The sequence below is a fragment of the Bombus bifarius genome, unplaced genomic scaffold, assembly GCF_011952205.1.
Source record: "Bombus bifarius isolate JDL3187 unplaced genomic scaffold, Bbif_JDL3187 scf7180000008321, whole genome shotgun sequence".
NCBI classification, from domain to species: Eukaryota; Metazoa; Arthropoda; class Insecta; order Hymenoptera; family Apidae; genus Bombus; species Bombus bifarius.
In genome coordinates, this window is record NW_022884591.1 from 626,119 (window position 1) to 646,327 (window position 20,209).

The 20,209-nt window shown below is 34.1% G+C and overlaps 1 protein-coding gene across 1 annotated transcript in view; it reads right to left on the reverse strand.

Moving 5' to 3' along the window:
* The window catches only part of LOC117212539 (monocarboxylate transporter 10-like), a 101,184-nt gene that overhangs the window by 8,926 nt on the left and 72,049 nt on the right, over positions 1-20,209 (reverse strand). The window contains exons 5-8 of the mRNA XM_033457430.1: positions 19,300-19,468; positions 15,945-16,109; positions 2,533-2,818; positions 452-626 (exon numbers count right to left, since the gene is read on the reverse strand). Coding sequence (XP_033313321.1) covers positions 452-626; positions 2,533-2,818; positions 15,945-16,109; positions 19,300-19,468 — 795 coding nt within the window. The remainder of the gene's footprint in view (positions 1-451; positions 627-2,532; positions 2,819-15,944; positions 16,110-19,299; positions 19,469-20,209) is intronic.

Sequence of the window (20,209 nt, forward strand, 5' to 3'; positions counted from 1 at the left end):
CACAAGTAAATTTTACAAACTCCAAATAATCTGATTGTTCCCCGAAAGAATGATAAAATTATACAGCAGAATTCCATAATCTAGAACTTGTGATTCGTTAATCGATATTATTAATCGTTAAACCACTGTACAAAACGGCTTCAGAGTCACGCTCTCCTCGAATCTCTCGAAACTTCCAACGAAATTACACTTCGTTTCATGTTCCTCCAAAATTCCCTCGATTTTCATTAAAAGCTCGATATTCTCCATCCAAGGCGGATTTGTAGGTAACGTCGTCTCGCTCAAACCAAAGCAAACTCCTCGACACCGCAGAACGCTCCTCAGTCACGCGATCCTCCATTCTCTCTGTCTCTTTCTCTCTCTCTGTCTCTCGACCAAACTACCTTCCCTCGCGATCCGCAACGCGGTTCGAGCACCCTCGCCACAACAGCGTAACGCGTTGTATACTGACCAACTCCGAGTAGTGCTGCCTGACAGAGACATTGCCTGGACACTAGGCATTGGGCAGATGGTCTCGCGGTAACGACACCACAAGCTGCGCAGCCGAGTGCCGCTGCCAAACCCAGGCAAGTCTGCAAAAGCACCACTGCGCTCGCCTCCAAACCATCTTTGTGGCCCTGGATAGCCTGAAACCGATGTATTTTTCATTAGCTGATTGCTACGACAGAGACAGATCTGAACGTACAATAGATTGAGTAAGTGGTTAATTGAAGAGGGGTCTGTCGGATCGATAGTGTTGAGAGACGTTTGACGAATAGGTTTGGTCTAGTTTGTTGCAGAAAGAAAGGTGATGGTACGTGTTTAATTGCGAGGTTTTTCGTTTAATATCGTCATGGTGGGTCAGTAAGTTGCGGATGTTCGTGCAAATTCATATTTTTATGAAGGTAATTCAAAAATAGAATTTAGGTGGAATATTGTTTTATCTGCTAAATATTATAAATAGAACCGTGTTTTGGATATTTCATATATTTTTCCTATCACCTATACGATCTGACCAAGACTTTTGATAACGTGGAAGAAAAATCGGAAGAGAAATGAATCCAAGGCTAGGAAGATCTTTCAGGATTTAAATCGGATTTTAGATTTACGGAATCGACAAAGGGAGAAAGTTATTGTTAGTATCATACAAAGTGAGAGAACTCAAAGGGGATTATAATTATTCTGTGTGAAAGATAAGTCTGTTAGCTGTATTACGTTTTCCTGTCTCGATTCTAATAATTCTACGTCGTGTATGCTTTCAAATATACAGTTTTCACAGTTCTACGGTCTGTGAATTAAATTTCTGTTCACATCGATTTTCAACGTCATCCACTGCGAAGAATATCACGTTGGAAGCAGTTTCATGAACTCCTATCAGATCAGAAATACTAACTGACGCGTGTAGGCGTGCAGAAATTGAGACAGGGCGCGCAGAAGCGAGGTCAACCGCGATTATGAACGTGTAAACCGCCTAACTTTGCCGAAACTTCACTCGAGAATGAAGTTGCCAACTGTGGCCCGTTCTCTGATTGCTGCTACCGAGTAATACGCGTGTTTCTGGCAGTTTGACGATTCAGCCTTTCGGATGGTCCGGCCATGGTATTACAAACTGGCCAGTGATCGGTTAGTTAGCCTTTTGTTGAAAAGTTAACTCCGCTGAATCGTTGTATGTCTCGTATCTATTTTATGGTGACAAATAGAACCTGCGATGCTCCTATTAATTCACGATTCCATTATTTCTCGATTTTTAAAGCCTATACAGATGCGAAATATGAAGATAATGTTTGTAGGTGTTTAATGTTTAAAGAATTTCGGCAATCGAAGCACTCAGAAGCCACACTGACTCAAATGCATAAGTCGAGAAATAGGGAAAATTGATGTTACAAACTTTAGTACAACGTTAAATTGACTTTGGCATTTGCTATAAATGGATTTATGAAAATAAATCACATATTTCTTAGGAAATGAACATCAGTTACGCTATGTATGTAATAAAATTGAAAAATTTACAAAGAGTGAAATTGATCTGTCGAATATATGGTACATTCGTATTGTACATGCGAGAGTGAGGGAACGTAGAGCGAAAACACACACAAGTATGTATCCTCTCCCTGGTATGAAACACCAAATAAAGTTCTTTGTAATACCTTTCCAAATTCTCTCTATACCTTAACATGATCAATTTGGTTTTTTCAGAGGCTTGATTAACAGTCGAGTTTCGCAACAGGGCTAATGAAACTTGAAAATGTTTCGCGCAACACACGCGATATAAAATTAAAAGAAACGAACGATCCATCGTAACGACAGGTAAATTAGAATATTTCGCGACGTAATTGTTGCTATCGTCTCTTTTCTCGTCGAATTGCTGAACAACGAAAAACCTGAATTTTCGTTTAACAACGTAATGCATTGGCAAAATTACAGGCGTTCGAATACTATCGCCAGCCTATATACAGCCGAGAAACGTTGCAATATCAAACTTCTCAACTCTGAGAGCCAAGAACAGGATCCAGCCTAAAGGCAGTTGCTTGGTAGAGTAATTAAGGTACTCACGATGTAAAAGGCGGGCGTATAAAGGCCGAAACCGGCTGCCCCAGCGGCCAGCATCAACATCCTGACAGGCCGACTACCTAGAGGGCTGAGATCCACCCATGGCTGTCTTGGTGGCTTCGATGCGGTCTTCTTCTCTTTCAACTTGCCACCTCGTTGATTCTTCACGTGTAACATGGCCCGTCGTTGCGGATGATAGAGAGAGGCGCTTCTGTAAATCAAGCCCAGGAAGAAGGCCAACGACAGAGCTCCGGTTACCGACTGCATGCCACGCTCCCAGCCCAGCTTTCTGCGGAAACACCGTGTCGTTATGGTTACAGAATAGAATTTTTTTCTTTTCTCTGCTTACGATCCACTCTTACGCAACTTTCCTCCCTTCGCCATCAAATCCTTCCATTACTTTTTTCCCTCCTTCTATTTGTATTTCTATCGTATCTGTCAATTTTTTGTATCGATCAAAAACGTTTGTTCGTGTAATTCCATTCTTATATACCTCTGTTCGTAAATATCGGACTGTTGGAAAAAATTCGCAACGTTTTTGCCAGCTGATTCATTCCACTGTATTCTACTTGTCGTGTAATCTCACTTTTCTTACGAACATATAAGATCTTCAATCTGTTTTTCTAAACTTTGTTACGAACTTTCTGAATACTTTGTTTGTTAATTAAAACGGAAACAGGGGAGTTGAAAATATAAGAAAGTGGAATTCAGAATTGTACAGAGGAAATTCTATCTTTTGATGTACATTCGTAAAGTGATAATTGCAACGATGCAATAAATATTTGTAATTATTGATCGCTTGACTGCGGTTTTTTCCACAAACTCATATTTTTATTAACGGAACTGTTAAAACGCAATCTGCGTGAAGATTTATTCGATCCATTAAATATTGTAACATTCGTATTATACATTTTGCACATCCTCGCAATTATTAATTTTTCGTAAATGCGTCAAAATCTGCAGTCTATTCACAGCGATGTACCACGATATTCATTCAATAAATTCTACTCGCAATAAGTTTAATAAAGTCACACCAATGGTTCTATTGTGTTGACAACTGAGTGATTGCGGATTTTGTCAATACCATGTAATGACAAAATCCGCAATCGCTTAGTTGCCAACCCAATAGCTACATATTAAGCGTATACGAAAGTAACAGCCGCTAACTTTAAGTCGGTAGCAACAAGAAACACGGTCATTACTTTCGTATACACCTGATATATTCAAAGGCTCTTACTAAATAAAAAGCCACATAAAAAGGGAATAAATTTCATTATACCCAGAGAGAGAAAATTGTTCATAGTTTCATATTCTCACTCTCGGGAGCGTGAATTCGTTAGAGTGTGGCCAGTGAAAGAGGAATCCTTAATTAAGAAAAGGCGAAATTACGCACGATGGATTCGCAGACTCTCAACATTCACCGAACAGAGAAAGTTTCTGTTTCGTCGTTCACTGGAAGCGACCGCAAACTTCATAACGCGACGTTTCGCCGCAACTGGCGCCTGTAAAGTCCAACTTCAGCGAGCCTTACACGCTTTTGTTTCAGCGAGACATTAAACCGCGAATCGTTTGTAATTTTATGACAAGGGAGATTTCTTCGTTTCTTTCTTTTCTTTTTAAACGGAAGAAACGTTTTCGATCGTCTTTTTCGCAGTGACTTTCGTGTTTTTCGAACACGTTACGATAAATAATGGCACTTGTGATGTCTGTTTGACTCGATGGACGTGTTACTTAAACGAGAAACAGAATTTTGTACTTGTCTGATGATGTATGGACTCGTACTACTTGCGCGTGAAGATGTGCAATTTATTCGGTTTGCAAATTAATTGTTCTACTTGTTTCATTAAATGTACATTTGTAATTAAAGAACGCAGAGTATATTTTTAACGATTAGACAATATGAATTTATTATCTTGTAGATTATTTTTTTTAAGTAAACTTCTAACGATTAGGTCGTATGAATTTATTGACTTGTTGTATTGCTATTTTTCTAAAGTGTATTTTTAGCCACTAGACATTTAATATCTTCATTTTAAATGCTGCGAATATTAGGGTTCCTGTTTGCTAATATTCGTTTTAAATATATTTTAGAAAAGTTTTGGGATTAAATTAAAAAGAATCAAAACATCGCAAGTAATTATATTTGTTAATGAGAATAATTTACAGATTCATTAATAGGATACAACGAACCGCCCATTTCTCTCGATGTTAACTCATCTTTTTCTTCTAATTATTTGGAGAATTCTTGGAATTTTGGGAATTTTTACGTATTTTGCAAAATAACGACGATAATTCTCAACTTGATGGTATTTTCTAATTAAAATATAGTTTTTAAGAATCGCAGATAAGTTTTCGCTCTTAATAAACCAATCAGGTTGTTATCGATGACTTTTACGGTAGAGTGGTACAAAAATTTAGATTAAGAAGAAGTTCCCAATACGTTAAGAAGAAAGTTATTCCTCAATGGAGAAAGAAGAATAGGGGCACTTTTCTTGGAAAGTTTACTCCGATCAAAAGTTCTGATCGAATAAAGCTCTTGTTTGGGCGTTTCCGTAAAGAATTGATCTCCGAAATGTAAACTTGGAAACTTAAGTTTTCAACATGATCGTTCATAAAAATAAATTATTTGTTATTGTTCGTCGTTTTCATAAATAACAAAGGAACAAAATATATAAAAATTTAGATTCAGTTAGGAAGATAATGTATTATTACAAAAAATAATAATGTAAATAATGAAACATAGAATATAAAAAATCTTATGACTAAAATGACGGATTTTTATGGAAATTCATATTTTCGAAAATATAATAGAAAATGGTTCTACCTGCCACATATTATATTTTGGATATCTTGTATATTTTCATACAACGTGAAAATTGTTTCATGTATCACATATTATCTTTATGATATGTGTATTTATATTACATGAAATGTATATTTTTTCATATTACGTACAGTCTACATAATTTTCCATTTCCTAATTTCCCATAAATGCATGAAAGCCCTCAGTCTAATTATGACGAATCTTTAGCGTATTAATTATCATAATAACATTATTATAAAGAATACTAATGTAAACTATAAAAAACAAAAAATATAAAAGTTCTAATCTTAAAAATCTACGAAAAACCAAATTTCAATGTAATAATGTAAACAATGAAAAATAACAATTGTAAATAGTCTTACGACGAATCTTTCATCGATATTAATATATTAATATTAAAATAAAGATATTTGAATAATATCTGAAAGATTCTAATAATTTGACAAGACCTGATACATATTTATCCGTCCACGAGCGAACTTATTCTACTTGCTCGTCGAAATACGCGAATATTCTGTTTACAAAGTCTAGAACGTCGTTTGAATACGTACATATGTACATATGTACAATCTACAAGCGTCATAGAACCCCATGCGAGACTATATCCTGCCAGGTCAGGTGGATGTAGATCGTGTTTGACTCGATACGGGATTATTCTCTTCGCCTGTCGGTACATTACCGCTTTACTTGCACAGATGTTGACCTCTTCTACTTGCCCGTATACAGGTGTACCTGTACTACTTATCCGGTATACTTATCCGTACTAGATACGGCAGGGAAAACGCGCTCTTGAATTTTAAATGAAACTGCTTATTGGCGCATGTCTTCGTTTCGTTTAATTACTCAGACGTCCTGTAATTGCACATCCTTTCTACTTTATCGGACAAATAAGAGCAGATTTACGATGTTGTGCCAGTTTCTTTTCCAGTTAATTATTTTGGTATTTGTTCGTTAGTGTATGCGAATCAATTTTGATTATGTAGCGATAAAAGAATTCACATTTGGATTTATAACGTCGAAACAGTTATTTAATAATTTTACTCGAACAATTTTACGAAACGTACGCGAACGTGTAGAATTGCAAAGCAATCAATTAAAACGAAATTTCGGAACACGTACGTAAGCTCGTAGTATCGGAATTTTCCATTCAAACGATGAAAAAGATATATTTGTAGATACAAAGATATGCTTTCAAAATAGTTCCCTTGAGCGATTCTTCGAAACTCGTACGAACGTGTATACCGCGAGATACATACACGAATTTGTAATATTGGAAATATCAATTTAAACAACTGAAAGATTCGTATTTTAAAATTCACAAGCTTAAACGGATTCACGAGTGAAATGTCAAAACTCGCACGGGAATTTAAAATGCCAAAGGGATTATTTCACGCAGCCTTCCCGGCGAAACATTCGAATTTACGTTAAAATTCATATCTCTGAAACCTAATCGATAATAAAATAAATTAATACGAAATAATAAAATGTAATTTATTTACCTGCAATTCCAATAAGCAAATTTTCCAGCGTCCACATAACATCGCGCACAACTAAAAACCTCTTTGAGAATAAAATCCTCGTGCATGACGGAGGAACGTTTTAAAGGAACGCGATGTTCACTGTCGTTCCTTCGACGCGTTCTTGCATGTCAGCCACGAACAATAACCATCTTTATTCGTCGCTTATTGCCGAGTGAAAGTCGCAGGCTAACCGTCAGCCGACGTTTACGACGTTCCTACACGTTTCGTCGAATACGAACCCCTTTATTCTCTCTCTGGCACGCGTATTTCCTCATACGAAGAGAACGTATCGCCTTACTGCTTTGTTACAGGCACAATAAATAACAGGTGACGAGGTATTACGATCGCCTGGCAAACACGGCTGACTGTACTCCGTACGCGTAACACGTGTCGCGTTAATACCGTGCTTATATCACTGGCTGACGATGCAGCCTGGTCTCAAGCACGTGTACATGCTCGCCTGTTTAATGGTTTCATCATCTCGGTTACACGGAACGCAATTAAACTCTCCCCTTGTTTCTCCTTTTTTATACCTGCTAACGAATCATGTCACTAAATCCTGCTTTAATGTCTGTTCTTGGAAATGTTTCACTGAAGGTGGTTACTACTGTGGTTAAGGGAGGTTTTTGTTCAGGTAGATTGCAGTCCTTTTGATTTGGTTATTTGAGTATTTGAGGGTGAAAAGTCGGAATGCCGTACAGTGGAAATACACGGAAATGGGATTATTTGGTACTTTGGAATATTTGTTTCACTCTGATTAACATTCTGTTACAATGACTGGTAATTAATTCTGTAGCTGTTTCAATTGCGGGTGAGTTTCTTTTGTACTATTTTTATTGTACATTCTTTTCTACTATCAACATACTAAGATGTTGTTTCGATAATAATCCCCTAAGTTATAACTAGGATGTACATGTTTAACTATCTGTGACATTTAAGACGAAATAATTAAGTTTGAGAAGCAACCTAGGACAAGAATAATAATCTTAACAAGGATAGAATAAAATACTTTCCGCAGAAAGGAAACCAGGTTACTTCTGCTTACTTGCCAAATTACTAACAAGAAGGAACCAAGTAAGAATTACGAACTCGAAAGAATAAAACGCTTTTCGCGAAAAAGGAACCAACTTTCTTCTGTTCATCTTACAAACTTCTAACAAAGAATGACACTTTATATTCATAATCATCAACCTAATTTGGACTTACAAAATTCCAAAGCAACCGTTTCTCGACACAATGAAATAGTTTTCGCAAAATGGGGACAAAACTTCCTCTAAACTACCAATAAATAATAAGCTTCGCCAATAGGAAAATTCTGTTAAAGAATTGCATCGCGCGAGTCAACGGTACAATAAAACGTTACGTCTGTAAGAGTTACGCAGATGTTTCCACGGAACGCGCGTGGACTTCGACGCCCACGCACTTCCATGTAACCAAGGGCAACACGCCCACGCGATTTTTCGCGCAATAGTCCCACGCATCCGATAAATCTAACTCTCTGGCCTATAACTCCGCTGGCTACTATTCAACGCGTTACTGTACCAAGAAAAAAAAAAAGAAGAAAAAAAGAACATTAATCGATGTATTGCGCGTCTGAAACCACGCACAAGTTACCAAACGTCCAAATGATACAGAGACTCTAGCGAAAGGCCAGCCGCCATCAATCAATCGCCATTCGACGGTCCATCAATCAATGATCGAACCAATCACGGTGTTAGCCGATCGATGAAATGTCGTTCAAGGCAGCTTACGGCTGGATATCGCGAGAATGGCTCATGGAAAAAATGATCTTTTTCCGGAGAAAATTGGTTCGGGTGTTTCTCATGGGAATGTAATTTGTCCCCTATAAATGGAATTTTATGTTTTTAGGATGAAGGGAAACATAAGCGGTAAGAAGCTTTTGCTTTGATTCGCAGATTTGAAAATGGTAATTTTTATAAATTGTTTTTCGGCTATTAAGTATGGATATTTTTTACTGATCTTCTGTAATCGAAATTTTATTTCCGAAGGAAAGTGTAAGGGGTAGAAGATTTTCAATTGGATTCGAAGATTGGAGATTAGTCATTTTTATTTTCTATTTCATTTTTTTTTGATTACTGAGTATGAATATTTGATAATAATTATTACAAATAAATGATTTTACGCTAGTGTAATAAATATTACAAATGTAATGTAACATTTAAAGAATGTTAATTTATGTGCCATAAAAATTTAGTAAAATAATTCAAAATATCCACCACATTTGTTTTATGTTTTTTTTCTTATTTGGAAGAGAAATCAGTTGCTGAATTGCCGTAATAAAGAACATAAAAAAATTATGTGGCAAACTAATTGTTGCGACGATAAAACAAGAAGATATCTCTAAACATAAAAGAAGTTAATAATTATGAATAATTATTAATAATGACCACAGAGATAATAATAAAACAGAAAAATAATTTATTTCTGAATAAAACACGTTATACTAATAAATATAGATTACGTTGTTTTCCAATTTAAAAGTTAATAAATATTATTATAATTTAATATCATTAGACCATTATGAATACCATTATATTAATTTCATTAACAACTTGATAATAAAATTAATTGCATTACCTACGTTCAACCGTACAAAAGTTTTAGAAAAAAACTTGCAAAAGAAAAATGAAAATGATGAACGAGTTACGGGTATTAATTATTGCAGTGGTATGTTCACCAGGCTTTTTAATATTCGAACAAGCTTCGCGAAATAAAATTCACTGGTAACCGTGCAATCTCGCGTAGGTTACACGGTTCCCTAAATATTCTGACAACGAGGCGAATGCGAATTCGTTCAATTAGCGGCAAGCAGAGCGTACAGGCTACGAACGATACGATTTCATTTCCTACAATTTCCTAAACAGAACGAACGTTTGGCCTGCTTGGTTCGTGGTACGCGAGCTAATAACAATCGAGTTTCGTCTCTAATTTCGTAATTTCGAGTTCGTTCGATACTCTGTTATCATTTATTTAATGATCGTACAAGTGTGCCCGCACTATGGAAAAATTTCTAGTAGACTTCTGAAATTTCTACAGACGAAGCGCTGGCTAAATCTATAGTTCGTAAAGTGGCATAATAGACTCACTATGAATAAATTGATCGAGCGATTTCACGTTTCTATACAACGTTGTATAAAATTATTCACTTTTTCTATTTAATTATGCATTTTTATATCAATGATATGTTTCCTTTTATTATTTTATATGGACTATAGGTTTTGGTAAATTATCATATCAAATTATCTATAAATTACTTTTACATCAATTATATATTTTTTCAATTATTCCATATCAATCGTGCACTTTTAATTCGTTTTTGCAATTACTTTCAAAATTTTTGAATCTTTCCTAAGTTCCTTAACAAAGATTAGTGTACGTGCACTATGTACAATATAGTTAATACAATTCAATTGATTACCAACTTTCTATTTAAATATAACGTTACGTTATATCAATATATAAATACATAACGTCAAGGTTTGCAACATGACCTGTATTTTCTAAATACTACATACTAGCTTCTAAAACTGATCTTATCATTATCATGTTTTGTTGCATCTATATGGTCGCAATGATCATAACGAATATAATTTCATTCGTAATTTTGTGATTAAATTACGTGCTGTTAGAAACAACGTAGTTTCAAAATACTTAAAAAAATATGTTTCACATAAATTTGATACAAATATTATTAACATAATTAATTTCCATCAGCACATAAACATGTAGCTTCTCTTCTGTAGTTTCTGTTTCTTTTAACAAGATTAGTATTATTTGCTTGCAAAAAAGGGTTATTACTAAATAATTGAAAGAATAGTTGTAGTAAAGTCGTAGTAAGATTAGTATTGTTTGCTTGCTAAAAGGGTTATTAATAAATAATTGAAAAAAAAAGTAGTAGTAGTTTCGAAATCGAGTTTGTATCTGGATTATTTTCGCATAAAGGTACTCGGTACCACGCACCTGCAATGCAGTGGATTCACCTGCGACCCATGGATCACTTGTCTGGATCCGGGAAAAGCATTAGTCCGCTGGCAAATGGCGAGGAGTCGCGTCTCATTTCTGACGATTAGGCTATCTTAACGATGCAACAAGTCATTTGCTGATTCCAGGATTTCCGTCAGCTGTTCACTCATTTTCCTTTCTCTTGATAAAATTCCCAGTGAGAATATTTTTAGGGATTAGCGAACTTCTGCACTGAAAATTTGTCGAGAATTTTATTTCTCGAAAATTATCACGTGCAGTTATTACGAGTAATAAAAATTCTATTGAGCTTTTGATACTTGAGTGAAAATTTTACTGCATCGAAACCATGTGCACACTCTGTTTTATCAAAATTTCAACTCGACGGGAGGATTCAATTTTCTCGATTGAAAAATATTTTTCGTATCATCGTGAATGAAGAATTTTCATTTATATGTTTTCGGTAAATATTTTTTTCATACCACCACAAAGTAATATAGCGCGTAATATATGAGTTCGCTTATCTCGACCTGTTTCAATCGCTGGTGAGTGTCATTTATAAAACACTTGAATACCCATTAAACGAAAATCATCGAACTATTTATATTTTGGGAATTAAAAACTGGAAACGTAGATTGATGAAAATCGATCTTGCCAAATCTGAAAAAAATTCTCTTCCAATGTCAACTCCTAGAACATTATTTATAAAACCAATTATGAACCTACATGGATTTACCTTTTTTTAAAAAGTAGCTTAAAACATAAAAAATTAAATTCCAAATTTCTCTTCTTGAACAATTGTCTCACAATTATAATATCGTCTTAAAAATTATTATTGTAATTAAAAACTTATGTATTGTGAACTTACATGCATTAGCTTGTCCGAAATGTTTCTTTCGCATCATAAGGTGATAATAGATGAACAACAATTTCTGTTTTATATTATTTTATCGAATTATGTGTGATCCATTTCGTTCTATTTCTATTATTATATTCGTGCATAATTCAATAAACTAATATAAAACAAAAAACATGGTGCATTTATTATTTCCTCATAAAACGAAAGAAACATTTCAGACAATCTAATATATTAATTGATTTCTTCTCAGAAGATTTCTCATAAAGCACACGAAAACCTGTGTGCAAGTGTTTGTATTTGAGGAATGAAGAATGAAAAGACAGAGGCCAAGTTAAGAGCGTTTGAACGTCAAAGCAAATCCTTCGAAATGAATTTATCTGCCAAACTAGATTCTGGCGTTCCCAACTTCGACTTTTACCCTCGAATTACTCCGCTCGAGATTTAATTATGAGCACTGTCCCACGCTGAATTTACGATCTTCTCCTTCGTTCGTTTAATTAAAAGCATTCCAAACGGGCTATTTCTTCGTTCGTCATCGCCGCTTAATATTCGGCCGGAAAGTGTGATCGATCCATTAACACAATTAAGAACAGTGGGAAAAGTAATTCGCGTTCCGACCAACTTTCCTTCTTGGGTTTTCGAGATTAAGCACAATCCATGCTTGCGGTTCAGTCGAATCAGGATGTATCATCTTAACTGCTTGTTCTCCGAATTCTGATTATTTAGAAAACTGTTTAGAAAATCCTGTGACTTGCCAAATTCGGAACTTGTTTAATTCGAAATTTTCGGAATTCGAGTAATTTCAGTGAAATTAAAATTTTGAAGACGTTTGTGGCAATATTATGCAAGGTAATTAATTTTGGTTTATTTAAGATATTGAATATTACCGAGAGTAATTAATTTGATTTAATTAAAGATAGAACAACTACATTAGGAAAATAGAAGTGGAAAAGGAAAAATGTGGGACTCTTGAGAATCTTAATGAAAATAATATTTTAACGACAACTGTGGCGATATTGTCCAAAAGAATTAAGAAAAAAATAAATAAAGAATAAGAAGGGAGTTCAGAATTTGAATGAAATTGGAGTGCGTTCGATGAAAAATCATATCAGAATTTTACAAAAATCTAATTTTGAAGTTGAATTATTATAATTTTACGAAGAGAACTCAATTTTGATAAAAACCTGAAAATACAATACACGGTAAAACATTACCACCAAACACGGGAAAAAACATTACCCGGTATTTTGTTTATAAAATATTACGAAGAGAGAATTTTTCATATTTGAAAACGAGAAAATATGCATGTGCACGCATACATGATTAGGGTGTTCGAGGAAGTGAAAAAGGTTCGTATCTAGCCAGGTCAGCGAAATTCTTGATATAACGAGAAAATTACACGGTTACAAAAGTAGAACACGATCATATTTGATTCAGAGAGTAGTATTGCTTTAATTATGGCAAATGAACATGGTCTTTAAGCATAGTGAGACTACTTCAAGCTCAGACACTCGGAATTCCCTTCTATTCACCAGCATTTACAAACAGTATACGTACAAATGTTTGACTTATTCTACAACGATGAACTATAATAAATATTCCTGAATTTTTTAACAATTTTCAAACAACTACGAGTAATATTATAATATAAATTATGCCTGACACCTTTCATATTTTTAAATAAATTCTTAAATAACTATAAAATCCTTTCAATTCGAAAATATAAATATTTTTTAATCGTTTTAGAAATATATAATACATTGTTACGAAAAAATTTAACATTGGAAGAGATTCGATCGAATGAACCAATAATCGAAATTTGGTTTCAATTCACAAAATTGGTGAATACCGAATTTTATTAAAATATAGAATAAATAATTCTATAGCCTTGTATTTCATGGATTTCAATAAATACCTTTCGATCGAGATAAATGTAACTTTAAAATAAAATTAATTTCAAAAAGTTCAAACGTATAGAGACAAAAGTATAGATCAATTATAACACTATTCGAAATCAATCCATTCGTCGATCGTGGAATATCTAAACAAATTGAAAAGATTAGAGGATATGTTATACAGTTGTGATCGACGTTCGAATGAACGAACTATTCCATTTGTTCGAGACTATACCAGCATCGAGAAAATTGGACGTGCAATTATCTCTACGTCCACCTAGATTCCAATCTGTCTGGCGTTTTCAACAGATGGACATCGCAAAAAACCTTTATACGATCTTCAGAGGAATTTTATTGGCCGCAATTTACGTTGCTCGTCGTTGCGTGTAGATACTTAATAGACACCTCTGTACGATTTTCGTGTTTCCTTCGTTTCAATAGCACGCAGCAGAAAATCGTTTGAATAATAATCGGTCATGGTCGATGGAAAAATTATTCGTTGCCGATGAAATGCTCAAACTGTTCGCTAAATGGAAATGTGATATCACGCAATAAGATTGGTAGTCTCGTTTTAAATCGATTGATTTGTCTCGTTCGATTGTATTGGAGCTATTGGAGCGAGATGATCGGTATTGAAATACTTGATGGAGTGATAATTGCGTTCCTATTATAATTTTCTTGCGTTCCTTTACGCTTTACTGCATGTGAATTTTGTTATTTCATTATTAATTATTTTTATTATTAATAATCTAAAGGTGGAAAAATACGCAGAACGTGCATAATAAGCAAAAATATATAAAATATTCAGCGTAGATAATTCGTTATAATACATTTAATAGGTAAAAGAAATCTTTGCCGAGGTTTCAGTCAGATTTTCACTTATGATCGCAACAAATTTGAATTTGCATAGCTATCTATATAGTCTAGATATTATCCTTATTATTTTGAGAAAAATTATTGATTTAACGAATGAATGTGAAATTATTTTGACAATCTTTATGTGTGGCTAATTAAATTATGGCTAATTAAACATACGTTATATATTCGTTCCTTATTTGTTTAATTAAATAGAGACTTAATGCTTAATTATACAGAAAATTGTTCATTTGATGAATAAATGCGGATTTGTTACACTGGTTAGTTTATTTATCATTCGTTTAATTAAGTGGAATTAATTTCAATATTTAATTCAATATAAAAATTGTTAATTTGTTAAACAAATATGAAATTATATCATTCGATAATTTATTCATATCAGATGATATTACGCTTTCTATTTTTTAAATTATATGAAGGTAATGTTTAATTAAACAAAGAGAATTGTTAATTCCTTGATCAAATATGAAATTGTTTGATATCAGTTTATTTTTAAATATGATAATATTGTATATTTGTTTGATCAGATATGAATATTGTCACACGTGTTATAGCGAACTGCTCTACTTGTCTGATTACATTCAATCCCATTCTACTTGGACGACCAGACACGGAGGTGTTCTATTTGCCCGTCCAGATATGTATCTATCCTACTTATTGGGCTAACGTAGTTATTCAGTTGGCCCCGTCAGATCTGATACGCGACTGTTCTACTTGTCTGATCATACGCGTCCAAATTCCATTTTCCTGTTTCAACAATGACGTATTCTACCTGCGTGTCTATACGCGTAATTACTATGTATCATAATTGATTATTATTCCATATACTACTTTGTATCTTGTCTCAGTTATTCTGTCAGCTTCTAACACTATTCGTTCAACGTATTTGTTCAACGTTCTGTTCTTCGTTTACACAGTAGATATAGAAACAGAACAAATTTATGATACAATCCAATACTTGCTTTTTTAATATTTTGATTTTAATGAAATCAAAATTAATTACATTGTAAATATCGTAAATATTCAATGTTTACTTAAACGATCTGTTTGTCTTCGACGAAATTCCAAACATATTGCTACCAACAAAATGTCAACTTATAGGTACAACATTATAAAATTTATAATTCTAAATTTTCCCTCGTAATCAAAGATACAGCGCGCCAATTAAATTTCTACCAAGTTCAAATTATGTCAATATTTCACTTGCATCACTTTCGAAGTAGACGATGAGTATTGCAAGATATTTATAATTCCAAACTTCCTCTTATAATCAAAGACGCCAAAAAACAAATATGTATAATAATTCCAAATTAAAAATGCTGAAAAGCATCCTCCAAAGCATCCATCGCGCGTCGATTAAATCTTCATGAAATTTGAAAATGAAAACTATGCCAATATTCTGTTTGTCTCGTGTTCGAGGTAGACGACGCTATTCTTATCTGCTAGCGGAAATAACTTACCCGACAGCTTCCCTGTAGAAGACGCTGAAGAGCACTATTCCCACCCCCGTGCCGGCTTGCACGACCATCTCGACGAACTCCCGCCGTTTTCTGAAGTAATGGCCCAGCACCAGGTCGGCAGTTTCTCTCACGAGGCCAGCACCGGTGCCCAGTACCACGCCGTAGCTGTTACATTTTGCAAACGGTGAATCGTTTCACTTCGCAGTAGCGAGCACTGGGAATAGCTTAACGATTTGTTAGAAGAGCGAGAGTGGGCAGGATGAAAGAGGAAAAGCGTTAGATACGTTTTCGAGGGCATACGCGAAATACGCGAATCAGAGCCAAGTTTCGAGCCAATTGAGATTTACAAATGTTGGCGAGTTTCCTTGAGATATTGGCAAATTTGAAGCTGCTGATTGATCGTAAAAGATTGAGAGATGTTATCATAGTTTAGGGGGAAAGAAACTAGAGATTTCGCGATTTTCCAGCTGCAGTGGGTAGGATTACGAGGAGGCAGAGTCAGATCTTTTTGCAACTTGTAGGATTTTGCAAGATTCTATTAGAATTTTTTTTTATATTTTACGGATTTTTCGAGATTTCTTAGAACTTTTGTTAAGATTGTTTTAAATTTTGTTTGAGGTGTTAGTAATTTCGTAACGCTGTTTGTCCGATTTCTTTCAAGGGTCGAAGGAATTTTAAATTCAACTAGATTAATTAATTAATTAAAATTTGTATTCAATTAATAAAAATAAAGGAATTTTTTAATACGATTTAAATTTGTGTTAGAGCGAATGCCACTGTCTCTTTATGCTATTTTCAAGGCAAATTAATACTATTGAAGGAAAACAAAATAAAAAATGGAAACTAAATCTCGAGAAATCTTTTCTTTATTCCAATAACTATTCCAATAACAATAAAAAATAAATTAGTTTTTAATACAACACAAAATGCTAGATCATACAAACGGTACAAAGTTGATTTTTGATATTTCTTGAAAAAAATTGATATTTCATTGAATAAAAATTTTACACGATCAAAGAGAACCATCTATCAAAACTTTCACATTTCCGCTTTCTGCTTTAATCACGTTGCATCATTTGTTAACGCTATATGTTCCATATATTTCTTCGAACAAATCCTGTTAATTTTTTCTTTTCCTGCAGAGTTCAGGATCTAAGCTTTCAACGAAGACTGATCGTCTTCGATTCGGGCATCGAAGGGTCGTATCTCAAGGGAGCCACAGGTCCAACCTTGCTAGTTTCCGCCTATCCCCTATCATTTTTCACTTCCTGGAAAAGCTCAGTTTTGCTTTTCGTACAAGGAAAAAAATATGTCACAATTTTAATCTCCTTTACTTTCGCTTCAAACATTAAACAAAACCTGTGTCTTCATCGCTCTTCAAAAGAAAATCGCACAACGTTTCAGCAAAATAAAAACTTGTTAAAATTGGACAAAACGTACATTAATTTTTCGTTAAGTTACTGATTTATTAAAACTGGAAAGAAAGGTAAATTAATTGTTCGTTATGCCGCACTACGTAATTCGCACAGAATCGTGGAAAACGGGAATTTCGTAATCAGCGAAATACGATTCCAGGAAATACGAATTAACTCAGAAGGAATTACTAAGAAAATTGGAACAAATTTGCCAGAATTCGAGGAAACGTGAATTAATTCGTCAGAATATGAGGAAACGCGAATGGTTTAAGGATTCGAGGAAATGTTGTATAAAATTGAAATCATTTGAATTAATCTTTAGAAGGAATCATGAGTTTCTTACGGATTTCGGCTTCATGTAATCATCCTCTGATGACACTATCATGACGTTGTACGTTATCATTAAAAATAGTAACTTTTCTACTTTTCACCTAATACTGAATAATAATAAAAATAAAAATAAAACATTACATTTACTTGATTTTATTAATCTGTAAGACAAATAAAAAATATGTACTTGGAAGAAATTTCACTAACAATATCATAAACAAAATAAATAATATTAAAAATACAAACATGATTTTGTTTGATGATAATCAGACTGCGAATATTTATACAAATATATATCTTTATGAACATAATTGTAAGTAAAAGATTGTTTTATTACGTATCGAATTTTATAAAAAGCACTATACTTTGAGGTGTTTTATATATTGTGTGACTTAGACGATGTGTCATGAGCTTTCTATGAATGTTTACACTTTTAAGTTTCCCACAAATGCATAAAAGTCGGCAATCTAATGATAGCTTTTAAGCTTAATATAAGAAGATTAAATAAAATATGAGTAAATTCGTGATATGCGTTTCAGAGTTTCTGATTATTTGAAAGAGAGTTGGTGAGAGTTAGTATGAGAACGTGGTTGTGTTCTCCAGCGACTTAAAGCGAGATATCGCGAGCGTTTGTTGCGTTTCCACTGAATTATTAATTCTTTACAAGAGTGCGTAGTAACTCTTGGATGGTTCTCAGTGGAAGTTCAAGTAGCTGGAATCGCATGAACTTTAAAAGTTAAAGCGGAATACAGAGAAAAAAGAAAATAAAAACCGGAGATCCGCGAATTAATTATCTTTGAGACTCGGCAAAAAGTTTTTAATTAAATGTACGTTTCAAAAAATTCTTTGAAGTAGAACGAGGACATAAAATAATCGTCATTTTTCATGATTATCTCCTGTTTACGACGAAGAAAGTCGTTTCAAATGCTATTGGAATTAACAAGTATAATAGTTTGAATTAATTCAATCGTTTCCAAAGTCTAAAGATCATCTGAATTTTTGTTTCAAGGAAGCATTGTAGTTTTCACCAACACAGTAATATAGAAATAATTCACATAATATAAAACACATACTTTATGTAAATTTAATATGAAAACAAATGACAGAGGTATAAATAATTCAACCAGCAATGAATGTATTTGATCATTTTCAAATGTTATATTCCGTTTCTTAATTCTTTAACAATATTCCATAAATATCTTACTATTGTTTTCTGTATTGTTTACTGTCAAGTTTTGAAAATTCAGAAGCAACAAGGAAATTCCTAACTTTGATTTTGAATTGTGACTTATTGATTTGGAAAATCTACTTTAAGCAACTTAAACAGTTGAAAGAAATAATTACAAAATTGCAGAAAATTATAAAGCTTAAAAATCAATTTCAGAATTTTTTCAAAGTATCGTTTATTCCTCTTATCTGATTTATTTCTTGGCTCTGAATATACGCAGCTTATTTACGATATTATGCAATCTATAAATAACCTAACGCAAAACATCTGTCCAAGCTTGTCTTATTCCGATAGCAACGTGTTTCTTAAGTAGATTGGACGAATACGAACTTTGAATCTTGCATCTTGTATCTTTGAAAGAACGAGGCAGTTTGTCACTCACCTGAGGAGGACCTGGTGCAATTCTGCGGCGAACGAGGTGAAGAGCGAGGCCAATGCCAGCACGAGACCGCCGATCACCGCTGTAAGCCTTGTACTTCCACGGCGACACGCGCCAACGACCAAGGGTGCCGATCCACGGGAGACCGCAGTGCTCAATGCGCCAACCCACGCTGAAACGTTAATTCGATGGTTACTTGGAAAAGGCCAAACACGTGGACTGCTTGCTGGAGTTCTTCTCTCCAGTGTATTTATCAGGAAGGACAAACGTTGCTCTTCTATTTCCTGGAAACCATGCTTTTCCATCGACTCGAGTTCTTATTACCGAACAATGCTTTCTTGGGAAATTTTTGATTTTTCCATAAGATAATATATCAACTGTTGAGAGCTTCTAGTTACGGCAAAGGTTTATTGTATCGTTGAGGTAACGAGATTTTAAGATGACGAAGAGAACTCCTTTCAATGGACAAATATTTGGTTTTAGAAGGATTAACGACATGTTACTTGGAGCTTTGTTAGCTCAACACGTTGCCTGCTATTCGCGATTAAGCGAAAGAAAAGTGCGTCAGTTATCGATCGACGTAGTATTATAAAATTAAATAATCTGAACAGGCACGTGTGTTTTAAAATAAATCGTAGGACAAAGAATCGACTAACAATTAATACCGTTTCGATGGTTATTAATCGTAAGAATAGAAATCATCAATAAAAATTCATAAGGCAGTGAACATTCGTCAAGCGTTAATTGCTAGCTCATTGTAAAATTAAATAATCCAAACAGCCACGTTTGCTTTGAAATAAATCGTAGGGCGATTATATTAATAAATAATAACCAGGCTACGGACTTTTATGCGAATTCATATTTTTCCCAATATAATTAAAAAGATAGGAGCTGGGTACAAAATTGTTCCACT